The following is a 19301-nucleotide window of genomic DNA, read 5'->3' on the forward strand; positions in this document are numbered from 1 at the left end:
TCTACGTCGTAGCCCTGAGCTTAAGGGAAACGTCAATGCAGCTGCGGTAGAAGTATGAGCAAGAGGCGTTTGGAAAAGCGGAGCGGGGACGTTAAAGTTGGCCTAAATGGCATAAAAATAAATGGCTATATCACCACCCCGTTTCAAAGGGGGCGCTTTTCATTCAACCATCCATCCATGCGCGGCTGTGGCCGGCCGCGTTAGCCGCGCTTCCTCTTCCCCTATTGGGCGTCCACTAACTACTACAGAGTCCATCTCCCTCTTATAGACCTTTGCAATGCATCGGGCGAGGAGGTTGTCGAAACTTCTCCTCTCTGGACTGTTGCAAACCGGTTCCGCTGCCGCCTCTACCGTGCTGACATCAGGCGCATACAACAGCCCAGCGAGCAATATGGTGACGCCCAGGAGGCCTTCGTTGCAAAGGTCTATAGACCAACACCGCGTTTACAGACAAAGGGGGCGCTCGCGGTGTCGCAGCTGACCATGGGGGTGAAAAAAAGGGTTAGCGTCCATAGGAACACATGGAACCGAAATATTTCGAAGCATTGTTTTAATTTCACGAGACACATATGAAGTCCTTATTCGGTGCAGAGTAACCGTGAACATCCTAGAACAGATCGTAAAAGTATGAAATCTTATGACCGAGGCGAAGTATTTTTTAAACACCGCGAAACGTATGGGGGTGCGAGTTGGGAGGGCGACCCATAAAAACACAAGTGTGGAAACAACATATGGTGCTCTCCAAGCCAAGAGAAAATTGCCTCTGATGCAGTTTCGATGGTTTCTGCTACGTTGTTTCCTGTGAGATCACACGAATTCTATTGGCTAACGGCCTCCTCGTTCGCAACGATCGCTGCGACTGCGTGGCGTGCGACGAACACGTTGGAAGTCCACCGCTGCCGCTTTGCGACGGGAGAGGCGTGCCCTTCTGTCGCTGTGCGGCTGAAATCGCACTCCGCTGCGACGAGAATCGCATCATGTGAAACAGCCTTAACTTTGTATCACTTTACTGGAAAACTTCACGTGACCATAAATTGAGATCTCTGTATGGGGTCCAGCCCTTGTACGATGGTTTGAAGCGGTGCTCCATACGCGACCCACAGCCGCTGTCGCCGTGTGGCCTTTTACTGGCCGGCATGCATTTCCGCGCGCATAGCTGCCAAAGTCCTGCGCGAATAAATCATATATTAATTAAATTAATGAAATCTTAATATAATTATACTATTAGCAAGGTTGCACTTTGCGAGCACGAATTCAGGTTAGGCCTAGCGCTGCGCTCGTATGAGGCATGCGTATATCGCAGGTGCTCAGTAAACGTGCCGCCCTCATCTCCTTGCACAGTGAGGTGCACCCAACACGCTTGCACCCCATTCTGGCTTTTGCATATCGTAACAATTCTTTCTGGTGCGAACAAAATTTGAACGTCGCTGAAAGGACCGCGTGACAGGGTTTCCATGCAAGCCGAGCACGGCGACGACGCGTTCACGGTCATAACGGTTTTTCCGCGGCAAAAATTATACGCTCATCAAACATAATTTTTTTTCGGGTTACATATCAATTTATTTTTTCAATTACGGCCACCAATTTGCCTAACCGCTCTACACGGCCTCCGTAAGGATGCAGCTTTGCTTTTTGACCCATGAACTAAGTGAATCATGCTGACCTAAAATTATATCTAACGGCGGCAAGGTTATCAAGAATAATCGCAAGGTCCTGGGTTTTCATAAGGGGGGGGGGGGGGGGGGGGAATTTTCTGGCCGGTTACTCAAGGAAAACCAGCGCACACGAATCAGGACATCGATTGATTTGGACGTACAACTCAGCAATTTTAGCCAAAACGAAACCTGACAACGCGGCTTTTCCTTGAGTCATCGTTCATCCAATCGACAACGGGGACCATGAAACACACTGCAGCAAAAATGCCACTAATCTATCATGAGTCATTACGTCCCAGTTTATTAAAATATATCTTTGTCTGCCTCATTGTGAACAAGTAACCCGTGGGTGCCGAAAAGACTTTCATCGTTGCTTGGCTTATGGTGCTCTCATGCAAATACACACAGAAGCATGCACTACCATTGTCATATGGGGAGGGGGACTTGACAGCCGAAACTGCCGTGCCCCACAGCCTCACACAAAACTCATCAGCCCATCATCATCATCATCAGTGCTTAAGGTCTGACTCCATCGGAGGGGGATCTCTAGTGGTTCGAGCAATGTTAGAAAGGGAAACAAAGAGGGGGAGAGAAAGCGGCTGGTGGCCTACCTTATGCGCATCATTTTAAAAAAAATTAAAGGGAGAAATCATATTTCTCCTTCTCGGGTTTTAGAAAATATGTTAATGGATTCTTATTAAAACTTACTGAGATATTGCCGAAACAACAGAGAGGAGATGTTCTAAAGACCGCTGACAAAAAAAGGTGGCAGCCTGCTTCGTATTCATGCCGTCCTTATACAATATTAGAACGCATAGGGATCTCAGACCCCTCTTAAATTCTGGTGGGGGGTCTCAGATCTCCCTAGACCGCTCTGACTTTAAGCCCTGATCATCATCATCATAATCAACATCTCCGGCAGCCCTCCTCCCCCCTCGCGGAAAAAAAATAGCGTTTTCGTGAGCAAAGGTACAAAAAGATAGCAATCGGAGGACCCTGGAGCTTTATACTTTTCCGGCTTCCAATAATATAAATTCTACTAGCTGCTCTTTATAAACGGCTGCAGAAAGTCATTGCTTTGCTTGTGCCTGCAACCATGCACTGCACCGTCTGCGTTACTGTCTTCTATGTTATGAAGAATCAACCTGTTCATCTACTCTCGCGAACTCTACATATCAGGAAACTTCACTGCAAAATCTAAAGTAGGGAACCAGTTCATGCATATCTCTTAATTCAAACACAACACATCGACATATGACATTAACCGATAGAAATGTCCAATCTGTCGGAATTGTTAATAGTTTACAAGGCGCGCTTACACCCATATCTTTGCAACTGGCAAGATGCATGACACGCTGAATTGCCATTAGTAGTCAGGTAGAAGCGTTTCGCTGAGTTAATACAAGGTCTGTCAGTGCTGTTTCACGGAATCACTAATCAATATATCAACGAAAAGCGTTTTCGTTCCATGATGTTGTCGCTGGCAGCAGACGAAGCAACCCGGCACATGCCCACACAGCCTCGTCTGCATGGTCGTGTAGCGCGCAGACGATGCTGGCACGATCGGACAGGCCGACTGCTGGCTTTTCACGATTCCAAAAACAAACAAACTTACGTCTGCATGAGGGCGAGAAGGCAAAGCATTAATCTAGCGATGCCGACGCGAATCGCACGAGCCAACACACGCGAGATCGACGTTAATTCGGGCAAGTATCAAACTACTCACCAAAACTAGAAATCATGAATGTCGGCGATGTCGACGGATGGCCACAGGTCCAAACGCGAAGTGCAGTTAGTCGTCTGCAACGTTGGTAGTCTGCGCGCAGCTTGAACAGGTCCGCGTCGCACTGTTTTGCATTCTTTCATGCTCGCCCGATTTTTCGGGCAGAGCGTCGACGCGTACGTTCCTCGGGAATCTGCCGACAATTGCAGGCACATAATGGCAGCGTACGAACAGCCGCTTGTTTGCTTGGTGGACCGTCGAAAACGACAAGGCACTTGCTCAATTCAGCCTGGCTGCGCTGCCCGCCGTCTTCTGCCAGCGACATCATCATGAAGGATTACCCAGCATGCATCGCTTCATGAAAGCTCCCTATATTCCTATATATACATGTCACCTTCACAGATATGCAAACTGCGAGAGACATATGACGAACGCAAGAAAATATTAAATATAATAAGTACCTACAAACTTTGACACTTGTCGTCTAAGGAGCCAATGAAGCAGCAAAAGCAATGCACAAGTTTTTTCACAGAGGTGAAGGAAAGTGTACTCACGAGTTTCGTATATCCCAACACAGCACACGGCAAGAACAGATAGAGCGTGCCGGTCAGCACGGTGTACATTGTTGAATTCCGTCGCTTAGTTGAATATCCCATGTAGGGTGGTTTCGAAGCCTCAAGCACTACACATACACGTTAAAAGGGGATGCGCCTAACACAATTCACACCCCAGTAATTCGTGGTGCACTTGATTTCGAATACTCCAGTGAGTTACGCGGTACACGTTAGCCGAGGACGGAGCGCAGACGCGGGTACAGTGTATATAGACTGTTTCTCATCACTGTATATACCGCACTTACGTAAACTGCACGGATACATGCATTTGCTCAAAGTGGCCTGCTTTTGTCTTCACCAGGGAGGCGGGTGATGCCCCTAGAGCACATATCCATCTTCGTTTCTTTGCTTTCTTAACTATTCATTCCGGCACATGTCCCAACAGTCGGTGTGAATTAGGCCTACAGCCTGATCGCTTCGTTTCTTCGTGGCTTGCAGTGGGGAAATGCGGGCAATATACCCAAGGAGGCGGCCCCGAAAGACGCACTCGTCCGTGCATGTTAAGCACGGCTAGTTTCGGCGAATAAAGCGTTCCGACATAAAAAAAAATCACTGAATAAGAACATATGAGTATCACATCAATCAGTATACTGGCAAGTTAAGTCGTTAGGTAGCTAGAGTCAGCTGGTCATTCCCTAGATGCGGCTCGGTTTTTCCCAACCCCCTCTCCTTTGGTCACCGGAGCAACCGGAGTACAGATCGGGCCCCCTGGATAACCTGGCCTGCTAGGTTGGAGCAGCACGCAGCGTCGAGCGACGCTATCTGCCCAAGAGAGACAAATGCAGTTGCGCACATTGATTGACAGTACAGGGGGAAATGCTTGAACCGCGTTTTTCGAAAGCAATCTTTTTATAGCGCGAGATAGCTAAAATTCGTTGCGCCACAGAGCCAAGGGTAATCGCACTTTCCGAATTATAAAACCAGGTATTGCGCACTAGTAATAACCGGATACAAACTAATTGCGGTAGACAGTGAAAGCTCTTGCATCAGAAATTAGTTAGCCACCTTACTACCTTGATCATTGCCCTGTTTCTGTGATGTTCGCCAATGCAGGTATAATTCTCCCTCGGAAGCCAAATAGAAATTAGTGGCGGGCTTCGTTGAAACATCGAGTGTGCATGTACTACCGCTGCTGTCGACAGCATCTACTCCTATTATAGAGGCTCTTTCTCTGGTCTTTGCCATCCCGTCCCATAGAAGTGGAGGGCATCTATAGCAGCGTGATCACTGCCGCCAGGCAGCAATTTTTCAGTGCATTCTGTTTTTACCACATTTCACAGTGTGTACGAAAATGGAAGCACTCTGAAGTCCCGCGGACGCCCCGACTTGCTCGTATATTTTTGTTTTTGCTATACTTAAAATATTTACCAAGAGAAAAGTCCTTTATAAGTCCCGCTGACGTATCGACTCGACTGTCCCTTCCGCTGCAGAGCGTATTTCGTTCTTTCTGTGGTTGTCTGGATGCGGCATCTTGCTCGGACATCGTTGGTCACGTGGGTACTTCGTGTTCTCTTAGTTGATGCCACAACCACTCTGTGTGAACAGCGTCGGCTACCTGTCATGCTTCACGGAAAGTAGCCGTCCAATTGGTACATGATTTTAGCAAAACAAAGCTGTCTGTATCTGTGTATTCTTTTCGTTGTTCCGTTCCTTTAGCTCTGTTTTGCTAGGACATGACATGCCTGCTGCATTGTGCGAGAAAAATGGTTATGGCGCTAAAACGCCCAATGAAGCTAGCATTCTTTTGGTAATATGGCTTTCCTTGGTAAAGGTTAGCAGTTCAAGATACAGGATAAAGCTCCGTGCAGAAGTAACTGCCGCAATGGATAGTATAGACCAACACCGATCTGTGACGTAAGCACGATGCGGTGGCGCTTCTGTCGCCAGACTGGGCCGACGGGATGAAAAGTAGGCTTAGCGCCCATCGGAATACATGGAACCGAAAGATTTCAAAGCAGTTTTCTAATTTCACGGGGCACCTATGATCTCGTTATTCGATACAGTGTAACCATGAACATCGTAGAACATATCGTGAAAGTATAAAATATCATTAACGAGGCGAAGTATTTTTAAAACACCGCGAAACGTATGAGGGTACGAGTTGGGAGGGTGACCCTTAGAAACACATGTAAACACAACTTACCGCAACATTTTTCTGGTTTCGCAGAACACCAGAAATGCCGGCCGGTCGTTAAGCGTTGTCTAGCGCATTGAAAAAATTTGTGACAAAGTATACTACTTCGTTGCGGAGGCAGTCGTCTGGTGTCTTCGGCTGACGGCACTCGTGGAGCACTGTTGTAGTGCCTGACAAACCAACACCGCCACAATCGCAACATCATCGCAGCATATACCGGCGTCTCCAGTTAGCACTAGCTCTACACACCATTTGTAGGAACATAGGATCCCAGTAAAAAAAAAAAAAAAAAAAAAAATCAATGTGTTCAGTTGGGAATTTCCCCATTGAAATGAATTGGTCAAAAAACAATTGTCACAAAACCAACCGGGCGTCCCAATTGGGAGTGAATAAACCAACTGGGCATCCCAACTGGGATTGAAGAAACCCATTGGGCTTCCCAATTGGAAGTGAAGAAACTAGTTGGGTTGGACAGGACCCATTGGACAGACCATTTGGGATTGGCAGAACCAATTCAATCTGGCTGGTCGTCCCAATTGGACCCATTGATTTATTTTTTTTACTGGGATAGCCTCCGAGACATATAAGACAGAAAACTCCACGAGTGCCATCAGCCGAAGACACCATATGTTTAAATGTCCCCGAATAATCTTTGTCGTGAATCAGGACACCCTCAAAAGGCTTACTGCAAGCTGGGTGTAGCGAATCACACAATTTTGTTTACAGTCTGATATGCTGCCGAATGGGGTAAATTAGCTTTATAATACTGTCGCTGAAGTGATGCATCCTAGAAAGAATTACATTTAAAAAGGAGTTGTCAAACGCCATACGACAATATGGACCGAATGAGAATCGCTAATTGTAGCAGACGACGGCGCAGCATTAATGGCATTAATATAATTTGAATACTATATTAACACTACGGCTTCTAAAGCTAGTGCGACATCTTTCGAACTCTTTTCGGTAGCACAGTAAGTAAAAAAAAAAAAAAAAGAAACTGACAGCCTTATAATTAAAAATGTTTGAAGCTACAAAAATTTGGTGGTGCTACAGAAATTGTAAAGTGCAGGAAAAAATTGCGAATGATCGCTTTGTGTCTTCTTTCACGTTATTTCTGCCAATAGCTAACCGAGGGGACGCACTAATTAAGCCGGAAGTTAGTTTCTTTTAAGCGGTCAAAAAAAAAAAAAAAGATACCGGGAGCACTTCGCTATCCTTTTTTTTTTTTTTTTTTTTTAACTGGGCACGGACTCTTCCTTGCGTGCTGTGAATGCGTAAACATTGAGTGCTACATTTCGCTTCTGTCGCGCATTTATTTTAAACGAGTGAGACCAGCGTTAACTAGGTTTTATCGTTTTTGCTTAGTTCAGTGTTTGATACTGAATTCTGCTCGTAGAGACATATCTTGAACGATATATATGACGGTGTTGTAGCCTAAAGTTCAATTGTTAGTGAAATCACTTGACACTCATTAACTAAGACCTTCAATACATTGTACTCAGTATAAGGGCATCGGAAAGGGACAGTGGAAAAACTGCACGGAGTAGTTTGACGCATCCGCCACTTTCGATGACACATGTCACCCCTGCAGTCGCACATAGGTTCCTTGCCTGTCCGAAATAGCCGGAACAAAATTACACACGTTTGTAAAGCGTAAATGTTGCGCGCTTTTCACCGCATATAACGAAAAGAGGTACGCAACATTGACGGAGTGTTATTCAGGGCGTTTCAAACAAGAATAAGTAAATTTAAAAAATAGTTCAAAATAGAAAGAAGATTTTGCAGGAAAGAAATCTCTGCCACGGCAAACACAATATATGTTGCAAATCTTCTCTAATTATCCAGCTAATTAACTAAACCTCTAATTAACAACATTGTCTCCATTTCTGAACCCGAAGCATTGAAATCTGCGCTTCATCACTTATGCGAAAAATTCTCCTTATTTTTAAATAAGTACTTACCACTCCTATCTAACGCCTCAACGGCCCTGATAGTAACCAAATAAATAAATAAATAAATAAATAAATAAATAAATAAATAAATAAATAAATAAATAAATAAATAAATAAATATCGTAGCTGGGTCGTTAGTTACAAAGAGAAGTTCGAAGGCGTGAAAAAGACGATGAGTAGCGTTTTAGGTTTTGAAACGAAGAATACTCATTTTCTAAAGCCTGGCTGAGCGAGGAAATCCGATGCTTTTTTTCGTATGAAACCCAAAGTGTGCACAAGAGACGCGCATGGCACTCGGTACAGAAACGAAGTCCGGCGATGGCGGGCTGCAGAGGCGGCAGTGCGAAATTCGAACTACCTGCTCTACTGTAGCGTGCCATGACATTTATTTCGAACCGTAGCACTTAAAAATAACGACCACCCAATTGAAAATGGCCGGTCTTTCGCTTCCACCTAGCTGCGAGGCAAAAGAATGTGTCAGATGCTCGGAGTTCAAACTGAGCGCCGCATGGCCTTTGTATATTGTATCGCGTCATCACTGGATGTCACTTTTCGCCGAACATCCTGCACTTGTTTTTTTTTTTTTTTTTTCATTGAGTTTGGGTTTCATACGAAAAAAATCTGCGGATTTTCTCGAGCTTCATAGTAAATTTTTCTTTGTTTCAGAAACTGATATGACATCGTCTTGCTGACAGCTTTGAACTTCCCATTTGCGAATAATAACCAACCTTCGGTAATTTAACGTTAATTAATGAGTTTTATCTCATTAGCTGCATATTTAATCGTTTGACACCATATTGTGTCCGTTGTGGCAGAAAGTTTATTCCTGCAAGTATTGTTTTTTTAATTTTGAATCCACTAATAATATTACATAGTCTTCACTGAAACACCCTGTACGACAACAACATCGAAGCCGTCACAGAGCGCAAAATACACATTCAAAACAAACATCTGCAGAAAAGAACAAAAAACAGGCAAACTATCAATCACGGGGAATGGTAAATTTTATTCGAAGTAAGGTATCTTTCTCATGTGCCGAACTGATATTCTTTGTGAGTGAGCGTTTTGTACATAAAGTCGCGGTGATGTATTCGATACACGGTCTTAAAATGCTGGCATTATAGAGTAAAAATGCAGCATGACGAGTACACATGAATTTACGGTCTATGAATTATCCACAAAGGTTGTTCATATACAAGGATTTTCCGCACTCTTCCTATCTGACACACTCAGTAAATCACTGAACTGATAAATTTTTATGAATTTGATAGTTCAGAACGATGAGTGTAGCGAATCTTATTTCGAGCACAAAAAAAAAAAAAAAAAAAAAAGAGCATGAAACTGATTTTATGCCCACAAGAACAAAAAGCACCCTTCAGCAGTCTGATGCGCAGAAAAGCAGAACATGCCACGAAACAAACTTCTCTGAAACAATTTTCGTAACGTTCTTCTGGCTAGCGATGAGAATTGATTTTTTTTACTCACTATATGAAGTTATTTATTTTGTGCCTAGATATTCACATTAATTCCCTGACTGTAACTTTATGCATTTCTCTTACGCATTCAGTTTTTAATAATGTTGGCAGTATACAAAAGCTGTACCGGCAACACTGTTTCTAAAACACGTGTTTGCTTGCCAATTTTTGCTCTAGATGGCGCGGCTTTCGCTCTCGCTACTTTCCGTAGGGGGCGCTATGTGTCGGACATTTGTGAAAAGACCCATTTAAAGAGTGATTAAATTTGTTGTTAATACCAGGAAAACGCTTAAAATGGCTTGGTGCAGGTGAGTCCCCTGAGCAAGTGCTCTTTTCATCTTCTCTTTGCAATTCCTTCGCACGCTGGGCCGGGCCATCGTTCGACTAGGCCCGAGCCGCGAAATCGTGTCGATGCCGTGAGACGGACGCGAGATCCGTCCGTGCAGCAGCAGCAGCAGAAGCAGCAGCCGCATTTCCAGCGCTCGCTGGTTCCGTCGCCGTCTTAGCTCTAGCTGCACGGCTTCGCGAGCCCGCGCCGCGCTACTCGCGGCTGCGGTTTGACGGACTCTTCGAGTCATAGAGCCGTCAACGCGGCACGTTGCACTATCTAACCACCTAACCAATACCTAATTCATAACTTCGAACGGTTTCACCAGCAGCCAGTCAGCTTAGCGACGGCCACAGACAGTGCTATGTGTGTCGCAATGATTTGTTCGCGGCGTCGCGGCGGGGTTATTGTAAATGCGGCGAGCCTGCTGTTTTACGCGGCGCAGCACCTGTGCCCCCTGTTCAGATGTCGTAAGGGGGGTTTCTTCTTCACTGGCTGCCGTACACATACACAGCATGCTCGTTTTCCGTGGTTGCTGCGGCTGCTTCTGTTTCAGTGCGACGAATCGCGCGGAGCTGCCGCGCCAGTGCTTGTTTACATTCCTGCTGCTGCTGTGTGATCAGCAGCGTGGGCTTGTCGTACTACATGCACGATCGGTTGTGCACGGATCGCGATCAGAATGCCGCTGTACATTGGCCCTGCGTTCGGAATCCTGTGTAAGAGTCGGAAACAAAACCAAAGCCCAAAACGTGGCGTTTGCATTTCACTCAAGCTCGTTCCATTTTCTCGACGGTTGGCCATTGTGTTTTGCCTGGCTGTCGTCGGAGCGCCGCCCGAGGCTGTGTCCGTTTTGTGCGGAACAACTCGCTTTCGGTAAATACGAGATGCTAAGCCATTACGCGATTGAATTGATTTCGCGTTGAATTGATTTCGGCCAACGCGTGAGTGCCTTAACGCAAATACGTTTGCACTGAAAATCGCACGCGCTGGGTGTGGTTTTTGAGCTAACTGTGCCACTAGAGCTACTGAACAGGCTTTTAATTGAAAGTGCGCCTGAAAAAAACGCGCAGTAATTTGCATAACGTCGATGTAAGGGGCGCATCCCAAACGAGCCCATGCCCGCACCCAATGTCCGATGCGTGACTAGGCCCTAAAAACCTGTTGAATGCAGATTTTAATTTGCAATCTTGGCTCACTGGGTTGCTACTCCGCGATATGCAGATTGTTTCCCTCAATAGCTACACTGCGGTCAACATTGATCTAGCTTCCAGTCCTTTCAAGCAACAGCTGCATCCACGAGCTTGTGCGGGCTCGCCTTTGTTCTTATGCAATAAAACTGGTAACTTTTACGTGCACCTCTATGACGTTCCAAGCTGTCTATTGGACCATAGCCTCCTCTATTTTTTATTGGTCAGGTTTGCTTTAACAAACTGTACGCCAAGAAGGAAAAAGTCATGTCCGTGTCGCGCGTGGTTTGTTGTTTTGTATCGCGATTATAGTGTTGTTTTTTTTTCTTTTCATGCAGGCAACGCTCATACAACACCTTTCAAACAGGCAAATATATTAAGAAATTAAGCTTTAACGATGTTTTTGAACAAGGCTGCTCTTACTTTGAATCGACCCGAAAGGAGACAGTGCTTGCTGCAAAATCTGCAATTTGATTCTTTCGTGACGAAGTCCAAATCTTAAGAGCGGCGCAGGTGCAAGGAGCATGCATCAGATGAAGTCCAGATGTCGTAGTCCTTTTGTCTGGCTGACCTGTTGCGGGCGTAATGCATTGGTCGCAGTCGTATACTGAGAGTAGGACAAGTCGCCGGGAGTAACTCGGGTTGTGCCGTCTGTGCTCTAGTCCGGGTTGGTAACATTGGTTCCGACCGTTTCTTATTTCAAGAGCAAGCAAGGTTTAAATGGTTTTAATGCACATACCTTCAATTATAACACTTTTTTTTTTTCTTCGCCGTACCGCGCAGTCTGGCAGGCCGTGTTGATTCCGCGTAACTTCGCAAGGCGAGCTCGCGCTGTCGAGCCTTTCTGCCTCGATCGATGGACGCCGCCTTTCCGACCATTAGGCATGTCGTGCCACCTTGGGTAAACAGCGTTTTTGACGGCGCACATACAAGACAGTGGGGGCAGAAGCGCTCTTTGCGTGCGTGTGTTCTGAGATGTGCCGCAGGATCGGCAGGTAGACGGGTTGTAACCGCCGCACAAAACGGCGATTGAAAGGGTGGCCGAGGAACCTTGTTTTAGCTAATCTCCTTTTATAGTCAAGCCTGGTTGCAACTACCGGCGACCGAACTGTTCTTGCGCCTTGTACCAATTCAACAGTCAGTCGTACACAGCGCCGAACCACCAGGGATGAATTTATGGACAACCATTTGAGTGGCGGGGAGACGTGGAAAGGGATCGGAGATGGGTGGCAGCCTGGATTGTGAGGAAAGGCGGGAGGGGGCTGGTGGTACGCTTGCGTTAAGCGTTTCTTAACTTTCTTAATTTTTCTTCGTCAATGTTATGCGTTGCAGGCCGTTTTTATAAGACCGTGAATTTTCGTTCGCACTTGCGAGTTGCGAAGGACGTGTGACCGGAAGAACCGGAGCTGGTCCGCAATGATGTTCGCGCTAGCACACACTTCACTTTAATACCTTAATACTTTAAAGACCCTCATTAGAGGGTATTACATAAGGGGGGGGGGGGGGGGCGCACAGAAATGATAAACAGCATAGGTAGCATATATGTGTAAGTAAGTTACACATATACAAGATTTTCACTGAGCAAGTACACGTGACCTGCGGGTAGCTCTCTCGAATACTCCCGTTCAGAACGAGACTTTTCGGTCTTGACTGTTACTAGCGGCGAGAAGCCAGATGCGGAGGAAGGGTCAGTGCACCTCTCAGGTGCCATCGTTTAATAACGTTCTCGGCTTGCACTTGCAAAGCTTGGGAAAACAAGCTTCTTGACTGCTCTTTTTTTGGCCAGAATGATCGCACATGGTCTGCGACACTATTTAAAGGGGATTGCTTTTCACAAGCATGTGCTGCGTCGAGACAATTATGATTTAGCTAATCTGTACCATATAATCGCATAGAGCTGAAAAACGAAACTGGAAATGCCCTCTGTGGCGTCATTGTTGATCGCTTTCTATCTGGTAGCGTGTCACCGCAGTGAACTGGCAAGTGCTTGGGGATTAACGCCGGATTAGCAGATTTTCCGCGGCGTCATGTCGATCGACCGAGGCCATTAGCTGGAGGGTGTAGACATCTATTACCCGCAGTGTGTGTTCTCAAAAGGAAACTGGGCTTGTTCGTTGTAATGCAGGCGATTCCACTACCATTCGTATGATCCGCTTGTGTGCAACGACAGTACGCTTGAAATTTGTTGCAGTGCGATGTGCATTACATCCACCTAAATTAGGCAAGGGCAGCTTTGGCCAGAGCCCGATATGCGGCAAGATTCCAAAAGGTGGGGTCCAGGACATCGATCTTGTACCCATTCTATGGTCGGTGGGCATCGAACCGCGCACCTCCCGCAGACGGGGCTGATACTTTAACCACGCGGCCACCGATGCGGCACGGTGGTAGTACAGTATATTCTAGACAGTGTAGTTTTGAAGAGTTTGGTAGCTGAATGAAGAAAAATATCGCGTGTCCCACAGTTCGACTGAAAGCGTACAAACTGGTCGTTCGCGGCTCCTGTAACGTAATTTTTTACTGCCTACGTCACTTGTAGCGCAGTAATTATTAATTGGTCATTGAAAGGAGAGTAGTTTCACTTGTCGCGGACCTAACTTCGTCTCACGGGAAGATGAAGGAGTGAAGAAAGAAAGCTGCATATCGTAAGCAGCTTGATCGTGTGGGGTTTAACGTTGCAAAGCAACTTTCGCTGTGAGGGAAGGAGGAAGGAAATGCGTTTGCACTTGCGCACGTTGTCTCTCGCCTTCAATTCACTGATTACCGTGCGATGCGGTAAAGAACCCCTGGTGGTCGAAATTTCCTGAAATTTACGGCAGCCCACACAGCCTGAATTGCTTTTGGAAACAAAGTAACTAAACTGTACTTGACTGCGAGTGTATCGCATATCCGACAAAATCACGCGAACATGCTTACCAACTTGTTTAGGCGCAATATTACCAAACACGTTAGCCCTCGATTGTCGCCAGTAATTTCCTTCGCATATAGGGTGAATAATACGCATAATATTAGTAGCGGTGTACTACTTTCTGCCTAATTATCGAAAATAGTTTGATTTATGCCATATCAATACTGCCGGCGCACACCAACCAACGTACAATTCAAAAGCGCTGACTGCACAGGAAAGGGTTGAAACGGAAAGCTGTGGCTGTTTAATCGACCGCTGGCTGATAGGCACAAAATTGACAGTCAATCGAATGCTCACACGAAAAAAAAAAAAAAAGGTGAAAGAATGTCCACCTCGTCTCCTCTTCGGTCGTTCCCAAACAACGCGTATTCTACGACGGATACCCACTTCACACACGACCGTCGACCTCTTCTCATTAACCGCGTGGTTCCCCACGCGGTGTGCTGCCGCTGCCGGTGTTATTAGCGTTGCCGTTATTTAGACGCGACACTGAAGCTCCGAGCTAGCGGGGGCGGCGGAACAATTAACCCCTCGTCGTCGTCTTTTTCTTTTTTCCGTTTCCCATCCACCGAGCGCTGGCCCGCACACAAATCCACAATGAGGCTGAAGAGGGAGCGAGCTGAGAAACAGGCGAAAAAGAAAAAGGGGGCGAATCGCTTGCTTCGAAGCAACAGGCATGCCAAAAGGGCTTAGCACCGTGCCAGAAGTGAGGAAGGGAGGTGCCCCGCCGTTACGCCGGAAAGCCGCGTGTTGGGAAGAAGAGGACAAGAAAAAAAATGCATGGGGGGGGGGGGGGGGGGGGGATGCCAAAAATAGCGGCAACGAGAACGAACGTTCCGGGCGAAGAAGGGGCAAAGCGATCGACACACGCGACGACGCGATCAGGAACAGAAGCGAGCGGCAGAACAAAAAGCAGGGGATGGGGGAGGGAGAGAGATACAGGACATAGGGAGGGGACACAATGGCGGAAGAAAGGATTCCCGGAGGGAAAACATAGCAAGGAGGTGGAGACGGGTGGGTTAAAAGAAAAATAGCGCCGATAGAATGCCCGGGCGCCGTGCGTTGCGTAACGTTGTTCAATACTTGCGCCGGCGGCGAGACTGTGCGCGCGCGATTCCGGGCCCTGGCGAAGCGACGCTGCAGCCTCGGGACCGAGGTCGCCCCTGGGCAGGGGATTCCCCCATTTTTCTTTTCCCTTTTTTGCCTTCCTAACCTCCGGACGTGTTTCTCGTGCGTCGCGGTAGTCGGTCAACGCCGCAAGATGAAGCCGCCGCCGCCGGGAGAAGTAAAAGAGGAGCTGAGACGCCAATGAGGCGCTGCGCTGCGCGCTCCAGTTCCTCCTCTTTTCCCTCTTCTTTTTTTTTTTCCACCGCGACGGGAGAAAAGGAAACCAGTGTGTGGTGTAGCGCGCTTCGGCTGTTTCGATGATACTGTCTCGGGAGAAAATGCAGGCGGAAGAAGCATCGCCGAGGTGCGTCGGTTTTTCTGCGACACAAATAGCTTTCGAGGTTTTTTTCTTCCTTTTTTCCCCATTTATTGCGCTTGCATGTCTCACAGCGCTTACGTATGGCTGTGTTACGCCCGACCTTCTGTATTATTTAACGCCTGTGACGTTGCTGTTTTATGCGGTAGCATATAGAACTCGTTGGAAAGGAAACCTGACGTCGGTCGGCGTTGATGCCGCATCCTGTCGACAAGTGTCTTGCTGTGTCGGAGTAGGAAACATGGTGTGTATATATATATATATATATATATATATATATATATATATATATATATACACCAAGTGTGACGCGTGATACGTGGTTGATGTCAGTCATGACATGCTATGACTAATAATCGTAGTGGTAGTGCTTTTTAAGTGGTTGTACCACGATGCTGTGAGTTGTAAAGCTGGTCATGACTATTAGCTCGTGAAATCGTGTGTACTTAATGCACTTATGATTACTGTTACTAATATTGAGGTAAGAAATGAATGGCAATGAATACGCATAACGTCATGTTATGGTGACGTAATAAAAACACGTAGCTGACGTCATGCTATGCGTGCACGGTCATGCAATGAGTCGCTTGTGGTGTCGCATCGCCACACGTAACAAGTGATTAGGCGTACCCAACATTTTTGTTAACATTACTGTTAATATTGTTTATTTCTGCGCACGTTGTGTATTAGGTTAAATATATGCTTGATTGATTGTCATTGAAAGCACTACGAGATCTGGTGAGATTTGGTGATTATAACGGGGCAGGCTTTCCCCTCGAATTTGAAATACCGTGAGAGTTGGCCGGCGGACCAGTGCGCGTTTTTTCAGGAGTCTCACGTGGTTGAAAGACAGTAACTTTTTCGACATTGATTGGCTTAAGGGGATGCTTCAAGTCTTGCAACAGTACCGTGTGTGCCCATTAGTGTTGACATAGTTTTCGCCGTACTGGCTGCACCACCATTCGCTTCGAATAGTTGCGGTAACTCATCGTGTTCATATAGAGGTCACGAGTTTATATCGGGCGGCAGGAACATCTTTAGGCGTCATTTTTTCTGTCATGAATGCGTCTTTTTCTGCTGGACGAAAGTAAACGTGTCCAGAAAGCGCTGTAAAATCATTTTTACTGAGGACAATAGTTTGATGCGCTAATGCACTCTTTTAACGGGTGCAGGCAAGCAGGACTATACTCATAGAAAGGGTACATCAGTTCCTCAATACGCCCTTTTTGGAGGTTTTTCAAGGGTGCGAGTTCAGACACAGATATGCACCTTCAAGGGTGCGTTTTTGTTTACTCTGTTGTAACATCGACGATCCACACCCTCTTCTCTTAAGTTTATCTGTATATGGTGTATTAATTTGTTTGAATTATTGTTACTGATAATGTTGTCGTGAAAAGCAAAAGGAGTAGTATTTGTATATCGGTGTATGGACATGTTAGCTGAACGAAACGGAGCGAGAAATGCGAGAGAGAGAAAGCATTTCAAACTGAGAAGAAGGGAGACACTGCTGCCACGATAAGCGGTGGGGCCGGGATGGCGCGCATCGACCGGGCGAGGGAGTCGTTCTGGCCGTCGCGCGGTCTTTGGCGTGAGCGGCAAATTTAGCAGGGATGACAAATGACTGAATTGTTTCTGCCGCGAACGAGGAGAGTCCGCGTAGAGAGGCTGGTCGTTGCGAACGCAGCGCCACTTCGTGCGATCCTCGCCGCACAAGAAGAAAGGGGAAAAAAAGTAAAGAGGGGAGAGAAGGACGCAATCCTGTGTATGCATTGGCTTCTGGTCGTAAAAGGACGAGATATGGGGGAAAGCCTCACTCACGAGGGAACGTGCGGGACCGTCGCTCGCTTTGCAGGATTGATGTTTCTCGCTCCGTATGACAGCGGAACAGTCTTCTGGTTTTTTGCTTTTATCTCATTTTGTAAATATCTATATCTTTGGTGTTTGGGGAAGTCATTTCGCGGCCGCATTTTCCACCCCGCTTTAGATTCAGAGCACCCGGGAAAGTAATAATTAGCAGAGCCTAAAAAGTAATTCATCTTGTAGCATAGAAAGGAGTCGTTGAGAAGAGAAAGCCTTAAGGAGAACGAACATCATGCAAACATTGCTAGAGCGCCCCACCCCCTTCGTCGCTTCGGATGATAAGACATATATTATGGTGAGGCTACCCCCCCCCCCCCCACACACACACAAAAAACAAACGAACATAAAATAATGTGCCTCTGCCCGTGCCACTATAATGATAAGACAGAAGGCTACATTTGGATTAAAATCATTTTCTAACCGGCATCAAGGTTATTCCTAACGCATCCAGACGAATGAAATATTTTTAGCGGCCAAAGTACAGAGGCCTGTTAGAATGGCAGGTCTTCTCCGCAGCCATACGCTTCTAGTTGATCCAGTACTTGCAAAGCATGTTTTTGTGCTCATTTTATTTGTTGCCGTAACATGTCGTTTGACATAAAATAGATATAGATGTACACGTCGGATTCCCGAAGGCAGTCCAACGAATTCAGGTGGCGGGGCCCTAAGTTCCATTCTAGTGCGATCTAGGGACACTCTGCAGCGGAACGGGTGTTTCTGCCCGAAGATGTGTAGAGAGGGGCTGGTCCAGACCAGGCGTACAGTGTCCAAATCACAGGCAGGAGGTGTGCGGAAAGACATCCGCAGAAAGGGTCACGGAATTGTGCCGGGGTGATCCGACAGGGGGATGAACTTCGATATCGAGTAACTTCACAGCGAGCGCGTAAGCTCGCCACGGAGGTCAGTGCTATGCGGGGAGAGAAGCTATGCTAGGCGCGCCGAAGTATATATATATATATATATATATATATATATATATATATATATATATATATATATATATATATATATATATATATATATATATATATATATATATATATATATATTTTTTTTTTTTTAAGAGAAGTCTGAAGTTTCCGGGGCCAGGGTAAAATTGGAGAGGGCGAGGAGGTGTTGGGTTGTTTCCTGCTTCGTAGCACCAAAGTTTCTGCGAGTTGCATGTTTCGACGGGTACCCTGTACGCATGCTGCTATTGAGAATTTGTCATCTTTCGTGCCAAAAAAACTGGCGGTGATTTAGCTCAGCTGAGCCAGGTTATACATAGCGAGAGCTGCGTTTAGCTCTAATTTGACTATACCGGTCAAATTCGAATATTATCGTTGCCGATGCTCTGACCGCTAGCCGAATGGTGTGTTCGGTTATCCGGCGCGTCTTCTTCGCGTGTTCTTCGCATCTTGTGATTTTTCCCGATGTTCTTCTTGTTCTCATAGGGGTTCGGCATCGGCTCTGTTACTCCGCGTCTTGACGCCGTCGCTTGGCGGGACGTTCTGTCCGCTCTTCAGGCGTCTTCGACGCACGTTAGTCCTTCGAGCTTCTTTCTTACGCTGACGGGGGCCTCTTCACGCCAAGGAACGATTTCGGGGTCGTCCGAAGCAGCTTCTCGCAGTCGGCGAAGATGCCGCGCACAGTAACGCGCTCACCGTCAACTTCTTCACTCGTGGGGCACCTCACTAGCAAAGCGCATAACCTCAGGGCTTTTTATACGTCACGCTCAGTAGCCAGGCGCAGCTGCGAAACACCAGTGGAACGGCGCATGCTCGGGGATGAGGCGTGGCGTCACGCGTCGGCGCGGCTATGGTGGCTAGCGCGGCGAAGCGGCCGAACATCCGCGCAGTGGTGCAGCTGGTTGTTATGATAACGGCGCATGCTCAGTTGTGGCTCCGGCTGACCACGCGAAACTCGGCTCTTACTGGCATAGTGTAGCTCTCGCTACAAAAGTCGGAGTTCACCACAGCCGTAGACTGTGGGCGGCGCCTGAGGAG

General features: G+C 46.8%; 1 protein-coding gene across 2 annotated transcripts in view; it reads left to right on the forward strand.

The window, feature by feature from the left end:
- The first annotated feature begins 9749 nt into the window (after positions 1-9749).
- LOC146178181 (uncharacterized) overlaps positions 9750-19301 on the forward strand; it is a 103229-nt gene continuing 93677 nt past the window's right edge. The window contains exon 1 of one of the 2 annotated variants that reach the window (XM_084578001.1): positions 9750-9861. Coding sequence is in view for 1 of the 2 variants with exons in the window: in XM_084578000.1 (XP_084434126.1) it covers positions 9848-9861 (14 nt within the window). In the remaining variant the exon portion in view is untranslated. The remainder of the gene's footprint in view (positions 9862-19301) is intronic. The other variant, XM_084578000.1, reaches the window with a different exon arrangement.

The sequence above is a fragment of the Amblyomma maculatum genome, chromosome 9 (genome assembly GCF_055883805.1).
Source record: "Amblyomma maculatum isolate TAMU_Amacu chromosome 9, ASM5588380v1, whole genome shotgun sequence".
Taxonomy (NCBI): Eukaryota; Metazoa; Arthropoda; class Arachnida; order Ixodida; family Ixodidae; genus Amblyomma; species Amblyomma maculatum.